Genomic DNA, 23057 nt, shown 5'->3' on the forward strand with positions numbered 1-23057 from the left:
GGCTGAGCTTAGCTGTAGCTGACTTAGAATTTGAGATGACAGTAAATGAAATATTTTCCAGAAGAAATAAACAGAAAACAACAACAAAACCCAAAAACCCAACTACTACCCTGAATTCTAAAAACTGCAAGTAATTCTTCATATTCCCTAGGAGGGATCAGCTAACATTTAGGTGGTGGCCTAAAACATGTAAGTAAAACTTTTGCAAAATAAGTGTCAACTGTATTTCGTAGTTTTCACTTGGCAGTGTGTGAGGATCCCCTGAAAACCCCAATGTATTTTTCTAAGAGCGGGGCACTTGCATTGAAGCCAATGGCAAGGCAAGACAGATGAGATGAACGGTTCCCATTCACCTTTTTAATACACAGAAAAATGAAAAGAAATGAAGCAACCATATTTGAATACGCTTAAGCCATCCTTGCAGGGCACCAGTAGTAAATAAGTTCCAAAGTACTAAAATAACTCTTTCAAAAAAGTGGAATCAGAAGAGCAGAAAGGCTAATGGAAAAAAGCAATTCACTCATCTCACGAGGGGTAAACTGCTACAAATATCAGCTCAAAAATTAAGCAGGTTCTACCATCTCAGCATCAGCTGCCCTGTACCTGACAGTTCTTAGTCTGCAATGACTTACCTCATCTGAAGACTTTTTTCTAGTGTTACTGTCTCCTGGAACGTGACACACAAATCCAAAACCACAATTCATACATTTAACCAATAGGACCACCATTTTGCCCAAAAAATTTGTATCAAATATAATTTTCTTTTTACCTTGGTCTTTTCCCCAACAATGTTCTTTTCCAGTTCTGTGATTTTCCGGTTTAGATGATCCAAAATCTCCTTCTCTTTCATAAGTTCAGTTGTTTCCGATTTTTGTTCTCCATCCAAGAGAGCACATTCCATATCCAGCTGAAGACACAAACAAAGCTCAGAAATGTTTCACCGTCAGGGAAATTTCCAGCTGCCTCCTTTAAAGGTGTATTTTTAACAGGTACAAATTTCAAAAAGTACTACTGTTATCAGTCAGATTATGGAGCCCAGAAAACACTCCAGAGAGTCCATGCGAGACTCAGAATTCTTATATGAGAAAGCAGGAAGGCCAGAATATACTTGCTAAGAAAACTGGCTATCTTTATTTCCCCGCCTTTTCGCTTACTTCTCAAGGTAATTTTGCCTATTTGCTTAGATTCAGGCTCAAGTGTGAATCACCTTGAGATCAGTCACCATTTCTGTTTGTTCCTAGAGCACAGAAAGTGAAAACTACACTCAGTCCATCAAGCAAGCACTGCATTTCCAGCAATGCCAGCAGGAGGGGATTCCAGGGTCTATACATGACAGATGAGCGATCCCTTCCACACACGGGCTGTCTGCATCAGCTGTGAGAACAGACACGAAGATCCTTCTTGGGCAGAATGAGTGCCTCCTTCTCACTCCACGGAGGTATGAAAAAAATCACCCTTTCCTCTAACTGTAGTTATACTGTATATGTCTGTCTCCTCTAGAGGTTTGCAAACCTCGGGAAAGTGAGGTCTATGATTGATTCACATGTAAATTCCCCCATAGTGCCAAGATGATACTCAACTCATACTTAACATGCTTACAAAAATGTTGGATTTGAGCTTAAATGTCTAAATATATGGTACCTCAGCTGACAGATCTTGAAGCAGGTCAGAAAGCATACACCAGTTAAGACAAAGTCAGTTACATAACATATATTAAAAATGGCTTCACATGTTTATCTCACTGGATGAATAAAAACACAAAAACATTTTAAAAAGGCAATTATTCCCAACATATGAACCCATTCCATGAATATTTGCTCATGTTGACCTCTATGTATTTGGCCCCCCAAGGCCTGTGCCCTAAGAGGTATTGATTAAGCTGAAGGAAAGAAAGAAAATTGGGAGAGGGTAATAAGTGAACTCGTGGTTTGTACCTCTCTGGAAGATTCCTCCATCTGGTCATTTATATCTTTGATTTTCTGTTCAAGTTCCTCAAGGTTGTTCAGAATTGCTATCCGGGTCTCTTCCATCGCAGTCAACTCCTGAATCCTTTGTTCTTCACTTATACCCTCTGGGGTCTGTGATTAATCAACACATAAAAGGGCTAGTCACACTTCAGTGCCAGAATTTTCCAGTTAATAAAGCAGTCGCAAGTCTAGCATTTCACAGTCTGTGTCTATTTGAACTCTAAAAGCATCCCTGTGACTGTTTGCTCGGAACTCTGCATGTTCCCATAGACCTCCAGTAGATAGCGTCTCAGGTAAGCTTCTACAAATCAGGTTCAGTGAACAAAGTCATGTTCTTTTAAAACCAAAATAACTAAGAGGTAATATAGATGAGGAAGCTATAGTCCACAGAGATTATAGCGACTTTTCTCAGGTTACAGATAAAGTTTGGAGTGCAGAGACCTAGAATCTAGAGGAGACTTCTCACATCTTCCTCAGGAATGTCTCTTGGACACTCTGCTACCTTCATTACAAGTTCCATGTTCTCTCCTGTCTCCAAGGGAATACACTTCCTACAAGTCTCCAGAACTTCTGCTGGGTCCCACTGCTAGGGCTATCTGCAAATGAGCAATCCTCTTATTTATATTCTTTCCAATACAAGATGGTAAATAGGGACATGGTATTTGGCCCCACCTCACTGATATGTTCCATAAAGTTAATAAGCAGGACAGTATTACTTTATTACTTGGCAACCCTCAAAATGATTTAAAATTACACACTTAATACCAAGTTACTTCATGTTTCGGTTTTTGCATTAGCACACTACTTACTGGTCTCTGTCCTATGTACTGATGAAGACACTAACTGGGCCAATGAGCTTTTGTGACATGAAATAGGATATTGGCCATTATTTCATAAAATTATGTCATGGAAAAACTGATATCTTTCACAAGGAATGAGAAAGTTAGGAAAGAAATTAAGTGAGATAGGGCATACTTACACCTCTGAACAGAGTAAAATGCCCAGAAAAGAAAGGAATATTTAGATCATACACACAGCCAAAATGTGACTGCCAATTATTTTAAGAAGAGATACATCAAATTGAAAATAGCTTCTTCAACTGACAAACAACTAATCTCAAAAATATACAAGCAACTTATGCAGCTCAATTCCAGAAAAATAAACGACCCAATCAAAAAATGGGCAAAAGAACTAAATAGACATTTCTCCAAAGAAGACATACGGATGGCTAACTAACAGATGAAAAGATGCTCAACATCACTCATTATCAGAGAAATGCAAATCAAAACTGCAATGAGGTACCATTTCACACCAGTCAGAATGGCTGCAATCCAAAAGTCTACAAGCAATAAATGCTGGAGAGGGTGTGGAGAAAAGGGAACCCTCTTACACTGTTGGTGGGAATGCAAACTAGTACAGCCACTATGGAGAACAGTGTGCAGATTCCTTAAAAAATTGCAAATAGAACTGCCTTATGACCCAGCAATCCCACTGCTAGGCATACACACCGAGGAAACCAGAACTGAAAGAGACACATGTACCCCAATGTTCATCGAAGCACTGTTTATAATAGCCAGGACATGGAAACAACCTAGATGTCCATCAGCAGATGAATGGATAAGAAAGCTGTGGTACATACACACAATGGAGTATTACTCAGCCGTTAAAAAGAATACATTTGCATCAGTTCTAATGAGGTGGATGAAACTGGAGCCTATTATACAGAGTGAAGTAAGCCAGAAAGAAAAACACCAATACAGTATGCTGCTGCTGCTGCTGCTGCTGCTAAGTCACTTCAGTCGTGTCCAACTCTGTGCGACCCCATAGACGGCAGCCCACCAGGCTCCCTCGTCCCCAGGATTCTCCAGGGACACATATATATGCAATTTAGAAAGATGGTAATGATAACCCTGTATGCGAGACAGCAAAAGAGACACAGATGTATAGAACGGACTTTTGGACTCTGAGGGAGAGGGAGAGGGCAGGATAATTTGGGAGAATGGCATTGAAACATGTATACTATCATGTAAGAAACGAATCACCAGTCTATGTTCGATACAGGATACAGGATGCTTGGGGCTGGTGTACAGGGATGATCCAGAGAGATGATATAGGGTGGGAGGTGGGAGGGGGGTTCAGGATTGGGAACTCATGTACACCCGTGGCTGATTCATGTCAATGTATGGCAAAACCAATACAGTATTGTAAAGCAAAATAAAGTAAAAATAAAAATTAAAAAAAAAAGAAAATTTTCTTTTTTCAAGAATTTCAAGTTAGTTATTTTGGATATCCTCTGGTGGAGACCAGTCTTTCTATAAGGCAAGGGATGCCAATATAGGCATTATTTATTTAATTTTATCTCTCTTTGAAAAAGAAGCACCAGTAAATCAATGATTATATAGTTTCACAATCGGAAATTGGAAACAGCAGCCAAGTTATAACACATAAATTGCTGAAGATTACTCATTAACCACTGAAAATAACATTCAAATTAACCAAAGAAATCATTAACGTTTTGTGTCTCTAAATTCATTTAACGTACTTAACAATGCTAAACATTACTGTAAAAAGACAGGCATCATGTCCATTTCTTTATCAATATTCTTTATTCTTAACTCTACTTTGCTGCTTCTCAAAATTTAACCATTGAAAAGTTACACATCTCAGGTTGACTAGAGCAAAGGTTAGAAGGCCTTTCAAGCCCTCTGTTTATTTGTTTGCTGATATTTAGATTTTAAACTGTCATCTTAAATCCAGTATCTTATCAACTAATAAAACAACCTGTGACCTTTCTTCACAAACAATGAATCTCATTGTCCTAACGCTTGGGTGGCCAGGTTTAGGGCATGAGGAAAGCCTGCAATAGTGAATGGCATTCCTAAATCATCGAGGAGTAATCCTAGCAGGAAAGCCTCAAGAAGGCCAGTATCCTGTTGGGTCAACATTTCATATTAGGTTTCAACTTCCAACATGATTTAAAAATATCTTTCACTGGTGGAAGCAAAGCATCAAAAGAAAAGAAAAACTGAACAGTCTGCAAAACTATACTGATAGGGAACAGTGGCACTTATGAGTATCTGTATAACTCAACATTTCTGGAAAATTTATCACAATAGGTCTAATAAAAGACAACTTGATAGTCTGTTTGTTGCAGTAAAAGTTATCCAGGTATTGACTTTTGCTATTGTTATTTATAAAAAGCAAAATCTTCAAGGGGCGTTCTAAAACTCTGGTTTGTAATAGAAAGGGATGAGGATACTGGACTCTCATTTATATCCAAATAAAAAACAAAAGAGTACCAAGGGTGTGGTAGCCACTAAACAGCTTTAGTTTGTGGTGACAGAAAAAAGTGGAATTTTAATCTATCTGATTTTTTTATAGTAATGTACAGGGTTCCACTGAGAGTGATGTTTTTAAAAAAGCACATATTGTGCATACCCAGATATATTGTTTTTGCGTTAACTCCATCTGCACACACACAGAAAGGAGAGACAGGAGGGACAAGACAATTTGCATCTATCCTTCTGTGTGTGTGTGCGCGCGCGCGCGTGCACGCGCGCAGATCTCTGATCTCAAGAGGTTTCTAAAAAGAAATATGCAAAAAAGGGGGGGCATGGTAAATGGAAATTGTCTTGTACCTACTCCTATCTTCCCTTTCTGTGTGCATGTGGATGGAATTTCCTCAAAAACAGCATATCTGGGGATGCACAATATATGATTTTATTAAAACACTTCACTCTCAGTGGAACCTTATACATTACCATAAAAAAATTCAGATAGATTAACTTAGAAACCTCTTGAGATCAGAGAGGGTTGCAAGTGTGAAAGGTTTCCACTGTAGACAGAATGATTACATGATTACTCAAAAAGAGTGGAAAAGTTTTCACCACAAGAGAAAAAAATATTTTTTTGGCAAATACATGAGGAGATAGAATAATCTAAATTTATTGCAGCCATCGTTTTGCAAAATATGTAAGTCAAGTCATTAAGCTGTACTCTTTAAATTTATACAGTGTTGTCTGTCAATTATATATCAATAAAACTGCAAGTAAAAAAAAAGAGTGAGCTGTTTTCAGCTTTCACCTCAGGTGGTGGTAGACAGATTCATAAAGCCAATTAAAAAGAGCATGTTTCCAAGGTCATCTGCATCTTTAAGTGTTAGATAAAAGCAAAGTCAAAAATGGTGAACTTCAGGCTTTCTAAATATCATTAAAATCTTTGTGTTTTTCACATTCTTCTCCATTACTCCTCAGACTGTTAATAACAAACACTGTACTTTGTTAAGTAAATAATCCAAAAACACTCAAAGAGGAAGAGCATTTAAAACAAAAAAACAGGACTTTTTTTTTTTTTAAAAGATTCCTCTATCTCCTGTCTCAAGGTAACATATGTCTGTCTTCAGAGAATCAAAAATGAAAAACCCGTTCCCTGGAACCAACCCATTGCCTGCTGCTGTGTGGTACCCAGAGGTTCCCTTGATGCTTCCTGTCTCTCAAGGAGACACAATGTTCCGCTGTGTGCTGCAAGGAAGATGTTCCAGGCTTCAAAGTCCTCCTATTTCCCAGAAGTGTACTCGGGCAATGAAAAACATCTGTCAAAATCTGCTCATTTATATCCAACAGTTTTCTTGTCACAGCCCTCTTCAGGAGGAAACAGTGTGTGTGTGTGCTTAGGCACTCAGTTGTGTCTGACTCTTTGCTGCCCCATGGACTGAAGCCCGCCAGGCTTCCCTGTCCATGGGATTCTCCAGACAAGAATACTGGAGTGGGTTGTCACGCCCTCTTCTAGAGAATCTTCCCAACCCAGGGATCGAATCCAGGTCTCTTGAGTCTCCTGCATGGGCAGGCAGATTCTTTACCACCAGTACTATCTGGGAAGCCCTTCAGGGGGAAACTGGTCTCCCAAAAGTTAGTCCTCAGAGCACACAGCTCACTGTTTTAACAAAAGTTTGGCAGAGCTCTGAAGGAAAAGAGTGAAAGGATTTAAGATAAAAAGTGCAGGAAGCCCCATGTTTGATGACAACAGCTTGGATGTTCAAATGATGGGTCATTTACTTTGCCTGAACACCAATAATTTTTTATTTCTACCCCACACCCTAGTTTCTAACCATTGCACCTTTCTAGCAGGAGAGACAGAGTCCTGTTCAGAATTACTCTCCTTTGAGAATTACTCTTCTAGTCATTAGAAGAAAGAAGGGTTGAACAGTCCAGAGTCCTGATGAATACATGGGTGAACTCTATAGGTAGGTAGATTTTTGACTAGAAACATTCAGTCAAAAAGTTTTGTTGCACTGGGAAAGGCAAAACTACACAGACAATAAAAAGAATGATGGCTCACAAGGTTTTATGAGAGTGGGGAAGAGAAATGAATAGGTTGAATCCAGGAGATTCTTAGGGTGATGAAATTATTATGTATGAGACAGCAACGATGGACATATTACACATTGCACTTGTCAAAACCAATAAACCATACAATATGAAGTGTGTGTATGCTTAGTCGCTCAGTCATGTCTGACTCTTTGCAACCCCATGAACTGTAGTCCACCAGGCTCTTCTGTCCATAATATTCTCCAAGCAAAAATACTGGAGTGGGTAGCCATTTCCTTCTCCAGGGACCTAGGGATTGAACCCAAGTCTCCTGAATTGCAGGTGGATTCTCTACCATCTGAGTTATCAGGGAAGCATACAATATGAGAAGATAGCCTTAATGTAAACTACGGTCTTTAGTCAATATTGTATATCAAAATTGGTTCATCAATTTTGATGAATGTTCCATACTTATGTGTGTTACTCGCTCAGTCGTGTCTGGCTCTTTGCGACCCCATGGACTATAGCCCACCAGGTTCTTCTGTCCATGGGAGTCTCCAGGCAAGAATACTGGAGTGAGTTGCTGTTTCCTTCTCCAGGGGATCTTCCTGATCCAGGGATGGAACCTGGGTCTCCTGCATTGAACACAGATTCTTTACCATCTGAGCCAGCAGGGAAGCCCACCATCAGACTTAGGCAAGATGTAAATAATAGGAGATACTCTAGGAAAGCAAGGAGGACAAAAGAAACTCTTTACACAACCTTTTCAGGAGAAGGGGATGACAGAGGATGAGATGGTTGGATAGCATCACCAATTGGATGGACATGAGTTTTTGAGCAAGCTCCGGGAGTTTACAGGGGAGCCTGGCATGTTGCAGTCCATGGGGTTGCAAAGGGTCAGACACAACTGAGCAACTGAACTGAACTGATAAATGTCCAATATATCTGAAACAGTCATGAATAATGTCAAGAGGAAGACAACTCATGATAAAAGACTAATGTCCTTACCACCACAATAGCTCCTAGTACTGAGACAAAGAATTTTTTACAAAATCAGTGACGAGGAAGACAAGGGAGATCAAGATGGTAGAGGAGGAGGACGCCGAGCTCACCATCCCAACGAACACATCAAGGATACATCTAGATGTATAGCAACTCTAGCTGGACACAAACAGGAGTCTAGAGGAAAGGCTTTGCTACAAGCAAAGCTGATAAGACCCACAGGGAATCGGGCAGGAAGAGAGGAGATGAAAGCAAGCAGGACCCATGCCCCAAGCAGGACACAGAGGAGGAGGGGGATATGACGGGCTCAGAGATCACCCCTGTGAAGTTAGGGCACACCAGCCGTAGGGTCCAACCCAGGGAAGACAAGTCCCCTTAGCTGGTTTGAAAACTGTGGGACTTACAGGAGGGCTTAAGAAGCCGAGACTCTGCTCACGAAGAGCGGGTACACATGCCTGCCTGCTCTAGGGAACAAGGGGGAGGAAGCAGACGGAAAACAGTGTGGAGAGTCTGGCTGGTTTCCCACAACTGCTCCTGTCTGCAACAAGTGCCTGATCTAGCTTCTCTTGCTCCTGAGCAGCTCCCCACCAGGACAGAGGTGCTGTATTCGGGGGAGGGAGTGCACATTTAGAAGAAAAGGAACCCGCCTGGACTCGACCCTCAGGGCTTCTGGTCCAGCACCTTGAGCTCTGCTGACACCCAGATAGGGAAGTGACAGCCACTGAACATGGGAGAAGCCAGCTTGCCCCTGGCTGTGGCTCTAGTGCCTCCATCTCCAGTCCTGCCTCTCACCAAGGTGACAGCTGCCACCCCAGGAGAAGATGGGATCCTTGCTCACTTCAGATCCAGCTTTTCCCACCAAGGCCACCGGGCACTTGCAGACCGCATAGGGGCACTCACACACAAGGATACCCCATTCAAGATCAGGATAGGTAACTATTTCAACAAATTTCATAAAGTTAAACATAAGGGGAATACAGAGGAAAATGTTTCAAATGAAAGAACAAGGGGGAAGAAAGACCTGAAGAAAACCCTAATGAAACAGAGATAAAAATTTACCAAATAAAAGGGTTCAAAGTATTAGTAATAAGAGTGTTAACTGAATTGGGTAAAAAAAAAAAGATGCAAAAAATAAGAACTTTAACAAGGAACTAAAACATATTTAAAAAAACGGAGCTCCAGAATACAATAACTGAAATGAAGAATACACTGAAGGAATTAATAGCAGGTTAGGTGATACAGAAGAACACACGAGAAATCTGGATGAGAGAATAATGCAATCACCCAGTCATAAAAAGCAAAAAGAAAAACAAACCAAGGGACTTCTGAGACAACATCAAGTGTTATAACATTCACATTACAGGGGTCCCAGAAGGTGAAAAGAGAAAGGGGTAGAAAATGTATTTGATGAAATTATGGCTGAAAGCTCCTAAAGCTGAAGAAGGAAACAGATTTCTAGTACAGGAAGCACAGGCAGTTTCAGAGAAGATGAACTCAAAGAGACCCACTTTGAGACATATCATAATTAAAATGGCAAAAGCTAGAGATTAAAAAGAGAATTTTAAAGGCAGCAAGAGAAAAATAGAGTCACCTACAAGGGAACCCCCTCCCCCTAAAAAAATAGGACTTAATTAAACTTTAAAGTCTTTTTCACAGCAAAGGAAACCATCACCAAAATGAAGACACAACCTGCTGAACGGGAGAAAATATTTGCAAATGATACGACCAATAAAGAGGTAATATTCAAAATATACAGCTCATAGGATTCAGTATCAGAAAACAACTGTTTTAGAAAGGGCAGAAGACCTGGATAGAGAGTTTTCTGAAGAAGACATACAGATGGCAAACAGGCACATGGAAAGATGCTCCACACTGCCAGTCGTCAGAATAACGCAAATCACAACCACGGTGAGGTCAGCTCCCACCTGCCAGAACGGCTGTCATCAGGAAGCTCACAGACAACATATGTCGGTGAGGATGTGGGGCAAAGGGGACCTTAGTACACCATTGGTGGGAATGTAAACTGGCAAACCACTGTGGAAAACAGCATGGAGCTTTCTCAAAAACCTAAAAATAGAACCACCGTATGATCCAGCAAGTCCCACCCCTGCGTATGTATCTGAAGAAAACAAAAAAACAGTAATTTGAAAAGAGATATGCACCTCAGTGTTTATAGCAACATTATCTATAATAGCCAAGAAATGAAAGCAACCTAAGTGTAACAAATGAGCGGTTAAAGAGGATGTGGTAAATATGGACAGTGAAATATTGTTCATAAAAAAGAATGAAAATGTCCTGTTTGCAACAACACGGATGGACCTGGAGGATATTACGCTTAGTGAAATAAGTCAGCAAGAGAAAGATAAATACTGCATATTAGCACTTGTGTGTGGAACCTAAAAAATAAACATAACAAAACAGAAACAGATGTACTGATACAGATCAATACAGATCCAGTGAGGAGGGGACTTCCCTGGGGGCTCAGACAGTAAAGAATCTGCCTGCAATACAGGAGACCCTGGTTCAAGCCCTAGGTTTGGAAGATCCTCTGGAGAAGGGAATACCTACCCACTCCAGTATTCTTGCCAGTTAAATTGGCAAGCAAATTAAAACATAATTAACTTAGCAAATTGAGAGTTTTGATGATACATACTTTGGCAAGTATATAAATAACAAGGTGCAGGGATAAACTCTTCTCAAGAGTCACCTGGAAATACACACAGTCTTTGAGAGTATAATTTGGAAATATTGTTCAAAATGAATAATACACAAACTCTTTGACCTACCAACTCCACAGACACATTTGCACAATTTGTTCTAATATATATATTCCAGAATATTTGCTGCATATAGATTTTATTAGTAAAATATTGGTAACAATTTAAACAGTATTTCCGAACAATAAAATACTAGTTGACCGTTAATAAGAATGAGGTAGAACTGTGTATAGTAATATGCAAAGATGCTCAAGACATTCAATAGGAGAAAAACATCATGCAGAACACTATACTTGTGTATATGTGTGTCTATGCTTATACTGCCACATGTGCACAGAAATATTGGGAAGGCATGTAAGACCCTCGGTGTTTATCTCTCAGGTATGCAACCAGAGGGGACAAGGGGAGGTCAAACTGTTTTTCTTTCTCTTTCTGTACTGCTACATTTTCTGGAGTCTAAATTTGTTACTTTATAGTAAACACTAGAATTTGCTGCACCTTGTTTAGCTAGTGCTCGTGTTAGTCACTCAGTCGTGTCTGACTCTTTGCGACCCCTATGGATGGTAGCCCACCAGGTTCCTCTGACCATGGAATTTCCCAGGCAAGAATACTGGAGTGGACTGCCATTTCCTCCTCCACGGGATCTTCCCCCATCCAGGAACTGAACCTGGTTCTCCTGCATTGCAGGTAGATTCTTTACTGTCTGAGCCACCAGAGTAGCTGCTTTACAGAAAACATTCTGGAAAACAAGCAGTAAGACCCCCAATGTCTAGGCCAGGGCAGATGCACAGTCCGGGCCCTGTATCTAATCTCTGTGTGTGGCCGGCGTTACCTTTGGTAGGATGCTTAGGTAAGCAGACTCGCCGCTGGAAGCTTTCAGAAAGGCAGAGGAGGGCGGCGGGGGAGTCCTGAGGTCCCCGAGCAGTTCATCATTCCTGGCACCCCGTGGGGGAAGGGAGCTGGCACTGCTCTGACTGAGGCTCCCAAAGCCTACCAGGTCCGTGTCGTGGAGAGCGCTTTTCTGGTGGCACCTGTACCTGGTGTCCGGGCTCACCAGGGCTTCTTCAAACACAGACTCCTCATCGGAGAGCTGCAGTTTCTCCAGCTCTTTATTGATTTTCTGCACATCTGCCACGGTGGTGCTGGGGGGCACGCGGCTGTCAGGCTTTGTGTACTCAGCACAGAGACTGAGGATGGTCTCCAGACGCTGTCTCTCCTGGAACACAGAGGACAGAAGGTCGGGGAGTTTGTGAGGAGGGAGCAACTCCACACAGAGAAGAGGCTGGGACCACGGGTAAATTCAACCCACACATGGTCCCACAGACACTTGGCTGGTGATATTTTTTTATCATTGATGAATCCAATTATAAAATCCAGATGAAACCTGGTTTAATGCCTGATGTTCCTCCCAAACTCAATTCTTTATTTGTATATCCCAGTGCTGATCCTAGCACATACTAGCACTTAGTGAGACCTTTTTTGATTTGTCAATTCTCTAAACACTTCAAAAAAATTTTTTTATAATCTCCTTTTTGAAATCTTCACTCCCTTGCCTCCCTCTACTATCTACCTTCAACAATAGCTCTTTCATCATCGTAGCCTTAGTATTATATTTGCACTTAAAATTAATTCTCTTTCTATAGAAATATCATTCTACTGTTTAGATGCACAAAAGAAAAATGCTACTTTAAAAAAGGTTTAATTTGAAAGGCATAACTAGATTTTTTTTTTCTTGAAATGCTTCAAAACTTTCAAAACTTTTTTATGTCTTGTCATGACATAAAGATCTTTCCCACCAATTTCTCATATGGATAAATTAAAATAATTTTTTTAAAAAGAGAATGTTGTAGGAAGATGAAGAATATTCAATATCAGGTCCAGATAGGAAGACAGCTATATATTTCAAATTCTGAGATCATTAAATATTTGAATCATTCAGCTGAATTATAAAATGACAGTTTGTTTTAAAAAATCAATATACTGGTCATTGATGTCTATAACGGTACCACTAACTGACACTGCACCAAGCTCCCCAGAAAAAACAAGTATATATTTGTGATTTTTGACTTTAAGTAAATTTACTATATGTTTGTGAACAAGGGGATATAATTTACAAAATGCTTATCATAAACCTAGACAGTACAGTTGGGGTAAGGAAACTCAACATCTTCTTCTCTCACATAAGCTCAATTGCCAAAGTGAAAAGAAAAAAATAAAACAACAAAAAAATCTCTTGTCATTACATCTACCACATTGAAAAGAGGATTCTAAAGTCCTCCACAGATAAACATTTTCCAAACTGGCTACCAGTAACAAAAGAGAAAAATGTTAAGTAGCCCTGAGCTATTGTTTTTAATATTTTACAGCAAATCTGTAGAGATGAAATTCTGAAGGCTGTTTACTCTTTATTAATGAAAGAATATCAAATAGGAAAAGGCCAACATAATTCCCTGGTTTTCAATAAACACATCCATTAAACGACAAATTAGCATGAAATGACTTTTATCCGTCTTCTTAAGTACTCTCCACACTCCAAAAATGCAATAACGTGATCAAAAGGACTATTAAACTAGTTCTTATGAGCCCCACCTCCCTTTCACTGCCTGAACTTCTGGACTCCAGCTGCAGCTCCGTCCTCATGGCCTCAGTCTCATGGAAGGCACTTGGCTGTAACCACCTCATCGCAGGAGCTTCGGCACCCTGTCCATCCAGGAGTCCTGGTGCTTATTTATCTCTGCAGCTGGCACCGGCTGCCAAGTCCTACCCACCTCAGCTTTGTGGGGAGGGAGCGTGTGTGTGTTGGGGGGGCGGCGGTAGTGGCACAGCATTCACTGCCTTATTTTAAACTTCTCTAACAGTCTAGAAGTCTGCGTGGAAATATGCAAAAACAACTGGAAGGCATAAGTGAGGAAGGGGATAGGAACAAGATGTTATAATTTACCCCTTCTCAAGAGCATCTGCATTAGGGGCTAATCTCCAAGGAAAAGTTCTCTTTCTGCAGTGTAGGTGAATTAAGTCAAAGCATCTAAACTCAGTCTTTGCTAATCCTCATAGAGGACAGTGTGTATGCCTTGACATTCATTATGTTTGGAATTATAGGAAAGTTGTCAATTTCTATTAATCAAGTTGCTAATGAACAGTGCAGTCCTCAAAAGCATGAAAGGTACTTCTGCCCAGTCTGTCATTCATGGCAAAATTCCTCCTACCTCTCCTTCCCAAAATAGTCTCTTTTGCTGCCAGTGCTATTGCTTAATTCAGAGGGAATAAATGATCCCAGCCTTAAGAGGAATGCTATTTCAGATGGTGAAACAGTATTCCAAGGCGGGTGCCCAGGAAGTCTGGTCTACTGCTATGTGCTTCTCTCTATTCTTATCACCCCATTCACAGCCAATCTGTTCAGACTTGAATCCCACGCGCATGCAGCACTGCTGCCCACGAGTCTAACAGAAATCCGGACTGCGCCGAGATGCACTGGCCCCGTCAGAAGCTGCACCAAAGAAAAATAAACTGATGCTGAGAAGTGCGTCAGAAGAAAGGTCTGCGAGGCATTTCGGCAAGCCTGAGAAGCCTTTTAAGGAAAACCCTGAGCAGAATCGCCCTCACAATTCTCCCCTGAGCTGTCTTCATCCTTCCCATTCATCACGCCGATATTCTCCACTCTGCATGACCCGAAACAAGGGTGGCCATTCTGCACAGGACACTTTTGAGAATCAAACAGAGCACTATTAATAATTACTCTGGGACAGCAAGCCCAAACTGGGATGGGCAACCTGAGATGTGCGGCTCTCTTCCTAAAATTCAATTTCCTTTGACGCTTCACCTGACAACCTGGTGAGTTAGGAAGCTACCCTCTTTGAGATCTCCAATTCCTACCCACCTTTCCAAACCAGTAACCTACTGTGCATTCTCTTGAAAAGGCACCAGCAGAGAGAGAGTCTAAATATCTAAATGACCTAAAACATTGGTGTTCAGGATTTAGAATGTAGCTCCCTTTGAATCAAATTATTTAAAATACATTTAGACTCTTTTCCCTCTCCATTTTCCCTTTCTTCCATCTCCATATATCATAGGAAGCTCTGAAGGGGACACAGAGCTTAACAAATAAACCTGAAGAAAATGGTGCACCTTTCTTTCCCTTAATGGTTAAAAAAATTGTGGGCTGTGTCTTTTGACCACAGAGCTTTCTTTCTTTTCAGATGAATGTGTCTGGCATTGCCCCATTGTAGTTCACAGCCCTCATCAGGAACCTCATCGGTATTTTGAACCCACCCAGTGCTCTCGTAATCAACAGCCACCTAAGCCCTTGGACAGTGAATATAATATAGAAATAAATTATACAGAAAATCAAGTACCAATTCTTAATCATGAGTGAAATCTTTGTTAAAATTTCCCTTTTAGTAACCACTATGGAGATGATATGGAAATTCCTTAAAAAACTAAAAATGGAGTTACCATATGATCCTGTAAACCCACTCCTAAACATACATCCAGAGAAAACTATAATTCAAAAACATACATGCACCCCAATGTTCACTGCAGTACTATTTATAATAGCCAAGATATGGAAGCAACCTCAATATCCACTGAAAGACGAGTGGATAAAGATGTGAGATATATATATACACAAAGGAATATTGTTGTTGCTGAGTTGGTAAGTCATGTTCATGGAATATTACCCAGTCATAAAAGAGAATGAAATAATGCCATTTGCAGCAACATGAATGGACCCAGAGATTATCATACTAAGAGAAGTAAGTCAGAGAAAGACAAATATCATGATATCATTTATGTGTGGAATATTAAAAAAAAAAAAGGTACAAATGAAGTGATTTACAAAACAGAAATAGACCTATAGACATAGAAAATAAGCTTTGGTTACCAAAAAGGACAGAAGGAAGGAGGGATAAATTATGAGTTTGGAATTAACATATATACACACTACTATATATAAAATAGCCAACAAGGACCTACTATATAGCACAGGGAACAGTACTAAGTATTTTGTAATAACCTATAAAAGAAAAGAATCTGAAAAAGAATGTATACATACATATATGTATATATACATACAAAAACTGAATCACTGTGTTGTACACTTGAAACTAATAGGACATTACAAATCAACTATACTTCAATTAAAAAAACCTCAAAAGAAAAGGAAAAAGAAAAGAAAATCCCTCTTTTATAACTATATATGCTAAGCTATTTATTAAAAAAAAGGGCCAACTTTTAATGGTTAGAAATAATTTACTTGAAAAGAGATTTTTCTCTATTTAAGTGGACCTGTTGTAACCAATAAATATGACCTCACTCTTCTATTAATCCTAGGGATTCAATGTCTCCATATCTTCAGTTTAATAACAATTCATTAAGCTACTCTCTGCCTGGTATTGTGCTGGGACTACAAAGATAGAAAAAGACAGCATCTGTACCCTCAAATCTTTAACAAGAAGCTGCTGCTGCTGCTGCTAAGTCGCTTTAGTCGTGTCCGGCTCTGTGCGACCCCATAGCAGCCCACCAGGCTCCCCCGTCCCTGGGATTTTCCAGGCAAGAACACTGGAGTAGGTTGCCATTGCCTTCTCCAATGCATGAAAGTGAAAAGTCAAAGTGAAGTCGCTCAGTCGTGTCCGACTCTTAGCAACCCCATGGACTGCAGCCTACTAGGCTCCTCCATCCATGGGATTTTCCAGGCAAGCGTACTGGAGTGGGGTGCCATTGCCTTCTCCGTAACAAAAAGCACAAACACGCAATTGACTAAAGAAACAGTGATAACAGGTTTACAGAGAATATATGGATTCTTTTATGGGATGGCAGTGCACAAAAATTATAGAAAAAGAAATCTGAATTGAGTCCTTAATGATAAATATGAGTCTGGTCTGCTGGACAGGTAGGCAGGGCATTTCTATAAAGGACCATATAAGCAAAGTCATAGAGTCATGAATTATCACAGTATACTCAAAGATCAACAGCTCCTATGTGGCTAGAGAGATGGGGTTCTTGGAGGAAGAGGAATAAGATACATGCAGAGATGGGTCAAATTTCTTCCTCTTCATATCAGGACTCAGTAGGTTCCAACACCCTAAATAAACTTTAGGAATAAATTCATAGGGTGCACCAGCGAGGGTCAGAGATCTCGGTTTAAAAGTGGATGGTAGAATGAGACGAGCTGACAGCATGTAAACAGAATTTCCAAAACTCCATGATCAAATTCTGATGTCTCAATTAGGTGGGTCTGTAAGGAGGAAAAACAGAAGCAGTGGCTTAGAAATCTTTTCTGTGTGTCTCTGTTTTAAGGTAGAAGAAAACCCCTGTTGTTAGACAACAAGCGTCACTTCTGCCTAAACAGCCAGCACACGATGCATTACACGCCTGGCTTTATCACAGCAGAGTGACACTGCAGACACTGCAATGATGTTGGCTCCATCAGCCTGGGCTGTGAGTGAGCAAGCGTGGAGCACAGGCCTCGTTCAACCCATGCGGGCCACGGGGTATGGCAGTGAGACAGATCTGTGCTGCCTTCTGCTTTTGAGATACATTTGCTGTGTAACAAAGAATTTGACTTTGCCCAAAGAGAGGTCTGCTTCTGCTGTTGGCTTCTGGAAGGTAATCTATGTCATAACTGATAAGTGTTTTTGTTGATTAGGAAAAGGTTGGCCACACCAGATCATCTCAGGGGAGGGGCTGGCTACTCCAAAAAGACCACATGATTTCAAGTGGGTGCTTTGGGTCATGGGGTATCAATCAACCTGGAGACAGAAGTTAACCACGCAGACAGGCAATCAATCATGCCTATGTTATGAAGTCCAATAGAAACTCTGGACACAAAAGCTCAGGTAAGCTTCACTGGTGGCCTACAGGGAAAAGTATCTTATGCAGCTAAATATCTCCCTGAAAGTTCACAGACTATGGGGTTCCTTTGCCAATCTGGAAAGGGAAAGAATTCCCTCACTGCCTAGAATTCTTCTCTGGGGTAGATTAAGTGCCTGAGCCCAGTCACCAAAGTAACCCAGGGAGGAAGGGATCTTTCTCTGTCACTCACTGCCATTTGGTCCCTCTAACCCCACCACTACTGAGCAATACACATTCCGCACAGCAGAAGTCCATGGAGTAGCTTCTAGAAAGAACTACCTTCCAAAAACTCCATCTCCTAACCAGTACACACTTCACCCCTGATGTAGAACCCAGGTTTCTATTTCACGTTGTCTCTGGCTTCACCTTAAATGCCAGAGGTAATCGGTGTCCCTGCCCTTGAGTACATGCCTCATTCAAATACCCGAGGAGCTTATCATATCCTGCCTTTGCTCATACCCAAAGAAATTCAGTTATCCTAGTGCCATTTTATAAATCAATCCTCACACTCCCAATCATTTCTTAAAAGAACTACATTACTAAATGGTGTGTCAACAGCTCCATTAAGTCTGCTTGTTTCTGCTATTATTTTTAGCTATGGCCCTCTTCTGGAGGAGCTTATACTTTAGAAAATATGTATAAATATAAGTATATAATAGATTTAACGGAACACAGTGATAAAATATATTTAAATATTAATACGGGCTTCCCTGGTGGCTCAGTGGTAAACAAGTACCTGTAATGCAGGAGATGTGGCAGGAGCCGCGGGTTCTATCCCTGGACCAGAACAATCCCCTAGAGGAGGGCATGGCAACCCACTCTGGTATTCTTGCCTGGGAAATCCCCTGGACAGAGAACCCTGGCGGGCTACAGTCCATGGGGTCGCAAAAGAGTTGGACACAACTTTGTGACTGAACTACAACAAATATTAATATGTTTCATAATTTAATATCATATAGTTATATAGATTACATATAATACAAATGTATGCTGAGGTAATACTTTATTTTCATCTACATCAGACATGTCCTCGAAGACTACCACTTTATTAATCATGTTCCTTTCTAATCCAAGAATCTTTACTCAACTTTCTTTTTCTGCCTCTAGCTATTCCTTGCATTTGCTAGGCAGACTTAAGTCAATCTCTCATCATATATCTAGGATTTTTTGTAGTTTAGTCCTTTCCTATTGCCTTTCGGCATCATTTTGCCATTTAAAATCAACTGGCAGACATGCAAGTTTTGAAAAATTTTACTCTGATAAAATATTCAAGTTGTGGTGAACTACTCTTAAAATATTACAGGATGTCATTTGAAAGAAAATGACCGTCATGAATGTCTCCATAACATTATTGCTTCTACTCAGAAAATTTAAGGAGAAAAACAATTCACTTCTCCCTATAGATTGAAAAACACTGGCTGTAAAGAAAGGAAGTTCATGTGATCAATATAATCATAATTTCTACAGTGTTTAAGAAAAATATGCCAGGTATTTTTCCTCTTACATCACCATTTCAGAAGAAAATCTACATGGTGCTTGAGCCCCTTCTGTTAAAGAAATTATGCGGTTGTTCCATACCATTAAAGAAAACATGATAAAAGCCCAAGAGTACTGTCATTTGCTTACATTTTCACCTCGGTTTAACTAAGTTCCAGAGGATCTTTTTGATTTGTTTGTGTCTCCTGAAAGACCACAGTTTACAATGTACAACCCACTGAAATACTTTTAGAATTTTATGTAATATTTTATTCTGTTCAATCAAAACCAGTGTATGAGAGATACCCAAACTCAATCTTCACATCTGAAAATCTATCCTAAAAAATAAAGGTTTTTTTTTAATCCATAAAGAAGTTGCTGGATTGAAAAAGTAGGAAGGTGTAAGATGTATAAAAAAAGAAGGGTGGGCTATCTCATATCAACTAAAAGTATTGCAAATAACCATCTATGGGAGATATACCTCATGGGAAATACAACGTGCTATAATTTTAAAAGCATGCTATAGAGTTTTACATATAGAAATTAAAAGTAAACAATGACATGTCTTCTTTCTTTGGGCTTCCCTGGTGGCTTAGATGGTAAAGCGTCTGCCTGCAATGCAGGAGACCTGGGTTCAATCCCAGGGTTGGAAAGATGTCCTGGAGAAGGAAATAGCACCCCACTCCAGTACTCTTGCCTGGAAAATCCCATGGACAGAGGAGCCTGGTAGGCTACAGTTCATGGGGTTGCAGAGAGTCGGACACGACTGAGCAACTTCACTTTCACTTGAGTTGTTAGGAAAGTAATGATATTCTCCTTTCTTCCAAGGCAGCTTTCAAAAATTATAATCTGTCTGACATGATTTAGGCCTTAGTCTTCATAAGCGGATAGAAAAGTCAAACTTTTCAAAGTTCTGGCTCTGCTATTCTATAATCAAAATGAAAGAAATACATGTCTGAAAAAACTTGTTCTTTTTAACTGTACTTAGTGTTTTCTTAAAATTATCTTTTTTTCAAAACCTAAACTACACTCCCAGATCTGGGATAGGGTCTTGGCAAGTTTGAATGAGAAAAACATCAATTTTTCCAAACCAAAATTCTTCAAAGAACACACTCCCACAGAAATATATCTCCCTTGCAGTCAATTAGATTTCACCAAATTTCTTGCCTGTTCTGAACTTTGAAAAACCAATCTTACTGATTTCTGCTTCTGGGAAGATGGTGTAGAGATCCTTTCCCTTATTCTTCTCACTAAAGTAAACTAAGAACCTTGAAACTTTTATATATAGGACAAACATAAGACTCTGAAAAATGGGAAGAAAGCAGCAGATCAGCTAGGAAACTAGAGTCTCAAGGAAAGGCATGGACAAATTCCCTGGGATTTTCTTTTCTCTCATAAATCCCAGACTTAGAACTGAAGAAAAGGCAATAACAGCAACAAATCGACTCAATCTCCATAGAGCATTACGCAGTGGAAAAAGCCAAATGCAAAGGGTCACATAGTATCTGATTATATTTGCATAACATTCCTGAAATGACAAAAACATAGAAATGGAGAACAGATCAGTGATTGCCAAGGGTTGAGGAGGAGATACGGGTAGGAGGAAAGCAGGTGCAGCTATAAAAAGGGTAACAGGAGAAATCCTTGTGGTGTTAGAACTGTTCTGTGTCTTGACTGCATCGTCATCCTGCTATATATCATCATATATCCTGCTATAATAGGGAAGAACAAAGCTGACTCCATGTTAGATCTGTTTCTTTACCCTTTACATTTTACTGCTTTTGCTACAAGTTAGGAATGTTACCTGTAGGCTGAAATACATGATAGCCCATTCTCAAGGGCTATATTTCTTAAAGTATAATACTTTTCCATTCATATAGAGATAAAACGTTGTAGAACAAAGAATAACATTTTTCTTATCGGAGTGTAAAGGAACACCATGACCTAACCTACATGGACAGCTGCAAGAAGAAAGGATTCCAACAGCAATAAGTTTGCCACCACCACCCCCTCCCCACTTTCAGTATAAAAGAAGTCTGAATTCTAACTTGGGTAAGATGGGGCACTAGTACACCATCTTCTCAGTCTGTTGCCCTTCTGAATAAAGTTGCTATTTCTTGCCCCAACAACCTCTCTATTTATTGGCATGTCACGAGGCAAGCGGTGGAAACCTGGACCTGGTAACATGGGTTATTATACTGTACCAGAGTGTACAAGATGCTGCCGCTGGAAGAAACTGGGTAGAGGATCTCTGAACTATTTCTTATAATTAATTGCATGGGAATCTACAGCTACCTCTAAAATATAAAGATCACCTTTTTAAAAGTGCCAAAGCCAATACAGAATTGTAAAGTAAAAAATTAAAAATAAATAAATAAATTAATTAAAAAAAATAAAATAAAAGTGCCTTCTAAAATGTCTTAACCTACACCTTGAGATCACTGAATTAAAATTCACTCATTGAAAAAGTGATGAATGTGTTTGATTTCAAATACTTGTTTTGGACTTGTTTTTAGAGAATCAACCTCAAACTTTAAAAATAGTCTTCCTAGCAAATATTCCCATAAACTTTTGTAGAACAGGGAGGGAAAATTTCTCATTATAAGAATTAGCCAGCAGTAACTAAATCCACTATTTGATGAGAGACCTTCAAAGGTCAATAAATGGCTTTTAATTTAGAAATATGAAGTAATTTGACAATATGGAAATCCTTTTTCCTACAAAGAATCAATAGTCTTCTCTCATCTCCCCTCTCCCATATACCTATCGATATTTAGTATTTTCCATTTTCATTCAGTTGATATGTTTTTCTATAATGATTTATCACTTTAAAAAAAGAATGTAACTTTTCCCATAAGTGACATAGTGGCATATGGGGCCTCCTTTCAGTCTAAGCTACATTCTGTATTTTAGCATTTAGCCTGAGAAAGCTGAATATGCACCTGAGGTACACAGTACACATCCCTCAGCTCTAAGCAGGGATTTTTAAATGTTTGGCACCATCAAGAGGAAAGAGCTTGTACTGCCACTGTAACAAGAACCTAGGGTTTGCTCTCAAGTATAGAGGAACTCGCTTTTAACAGCAACTGTCATAGACTACTGTAACACAGAACTATACTGACTTTTGGCTCTGTTTCCCCAATGTGGAGTCACTAGATACTGCTGAACGCTTTTTACCCTTCCCATTCCTCTTCTACCCATCTAGCCCTCCAACTGAAGAAGAAAAAAAAAGATGGATACCTTTTTATTCTCAGGTAACTGGGGATAGTTGGCAACTCTAGTTTGCAAAGAATAAATTCCTTCAATATTTACTGAACATCTACATTTAAGCCAGCAATTTGCTATTTAAAAGATAAAATCTTTATTCTCTCATGATCCAAGGTGATCTGACCACAGATAACAGTCTACTTTATATTATCTACTAATTATAGATTTACTCTTATTTATTGTATGAGTAATGGAAGAAGTTGGCTTAGAGAACCGATAGCTTAGACAGGATACAGTATTACCAATCTAATCCTGTACTGACCAATATCCAACATATCATAATTAATTTCTTTAAGTTTTTCTCAATGTAAGGAAGTTTAAAAATACATAGTTCACATTTACAGCTCACTTTGTGTTTCTGCAGCAGACTATAAACCATCCAAAAGGCCTGAAAGTGAAAGAAGGCAGAGAGCTGACCAGCTGTTTTAAACATCAGAGCTAAGAAAAGCACAGCTCCACAGATACAAATCATT

The 23057-nt window shown here is 39.7% G+C and overlaps 1 protein-coding gene across 12 annotated transcripts in view; it reads right to left on the reverse strand.

Moving 5' to 3' along the window:
* The window catches only part of PHLDB2 (pleckstrin homology like domain family B member 2), a 246202-nt gene that overhangs the window by 61481 nt on the left and 161664 nt on the right, over window positions 1-23057 (reverse strand). For all 12 annotated transcript variants that reach the window (XM_040223953.1, XM_040223915.1, XM_040223964.1 and 9 more), the window contains 3 exons: window positions 11825-12208; window positions 1935-2078; window positions 770-907 (listed from right to left, as the gene is read on the reverse strand). In XM_040223953.1, the coding sequence (XP_040079887.1) occupies window positions 770-907; window positions 1935-2078; window positions 11825-12208 (666 nt within the window). The remainder of the gene's footprint in view (window positions 1-769; window positions 908-1934; window positions 2079-11824; window positions 12209-23057) is intronic.

This window comes from Oryx dammah, unplaced genomic scaffold, assembly GCF_014754425.2.
Source record: "Oryx dammah isolate SB20612 unplaced genomic scaffold, SCBI_Odam_1.1 HiC_scaffold_2, whole genome shotgun sequence".
In the NCBI taxonomy this organism is placed as follows: Eukaryota; Metazoa; Chordata; class Mammalia; order Artiodactyla; family Bovidae; genus Oryx; species Oryx dammah.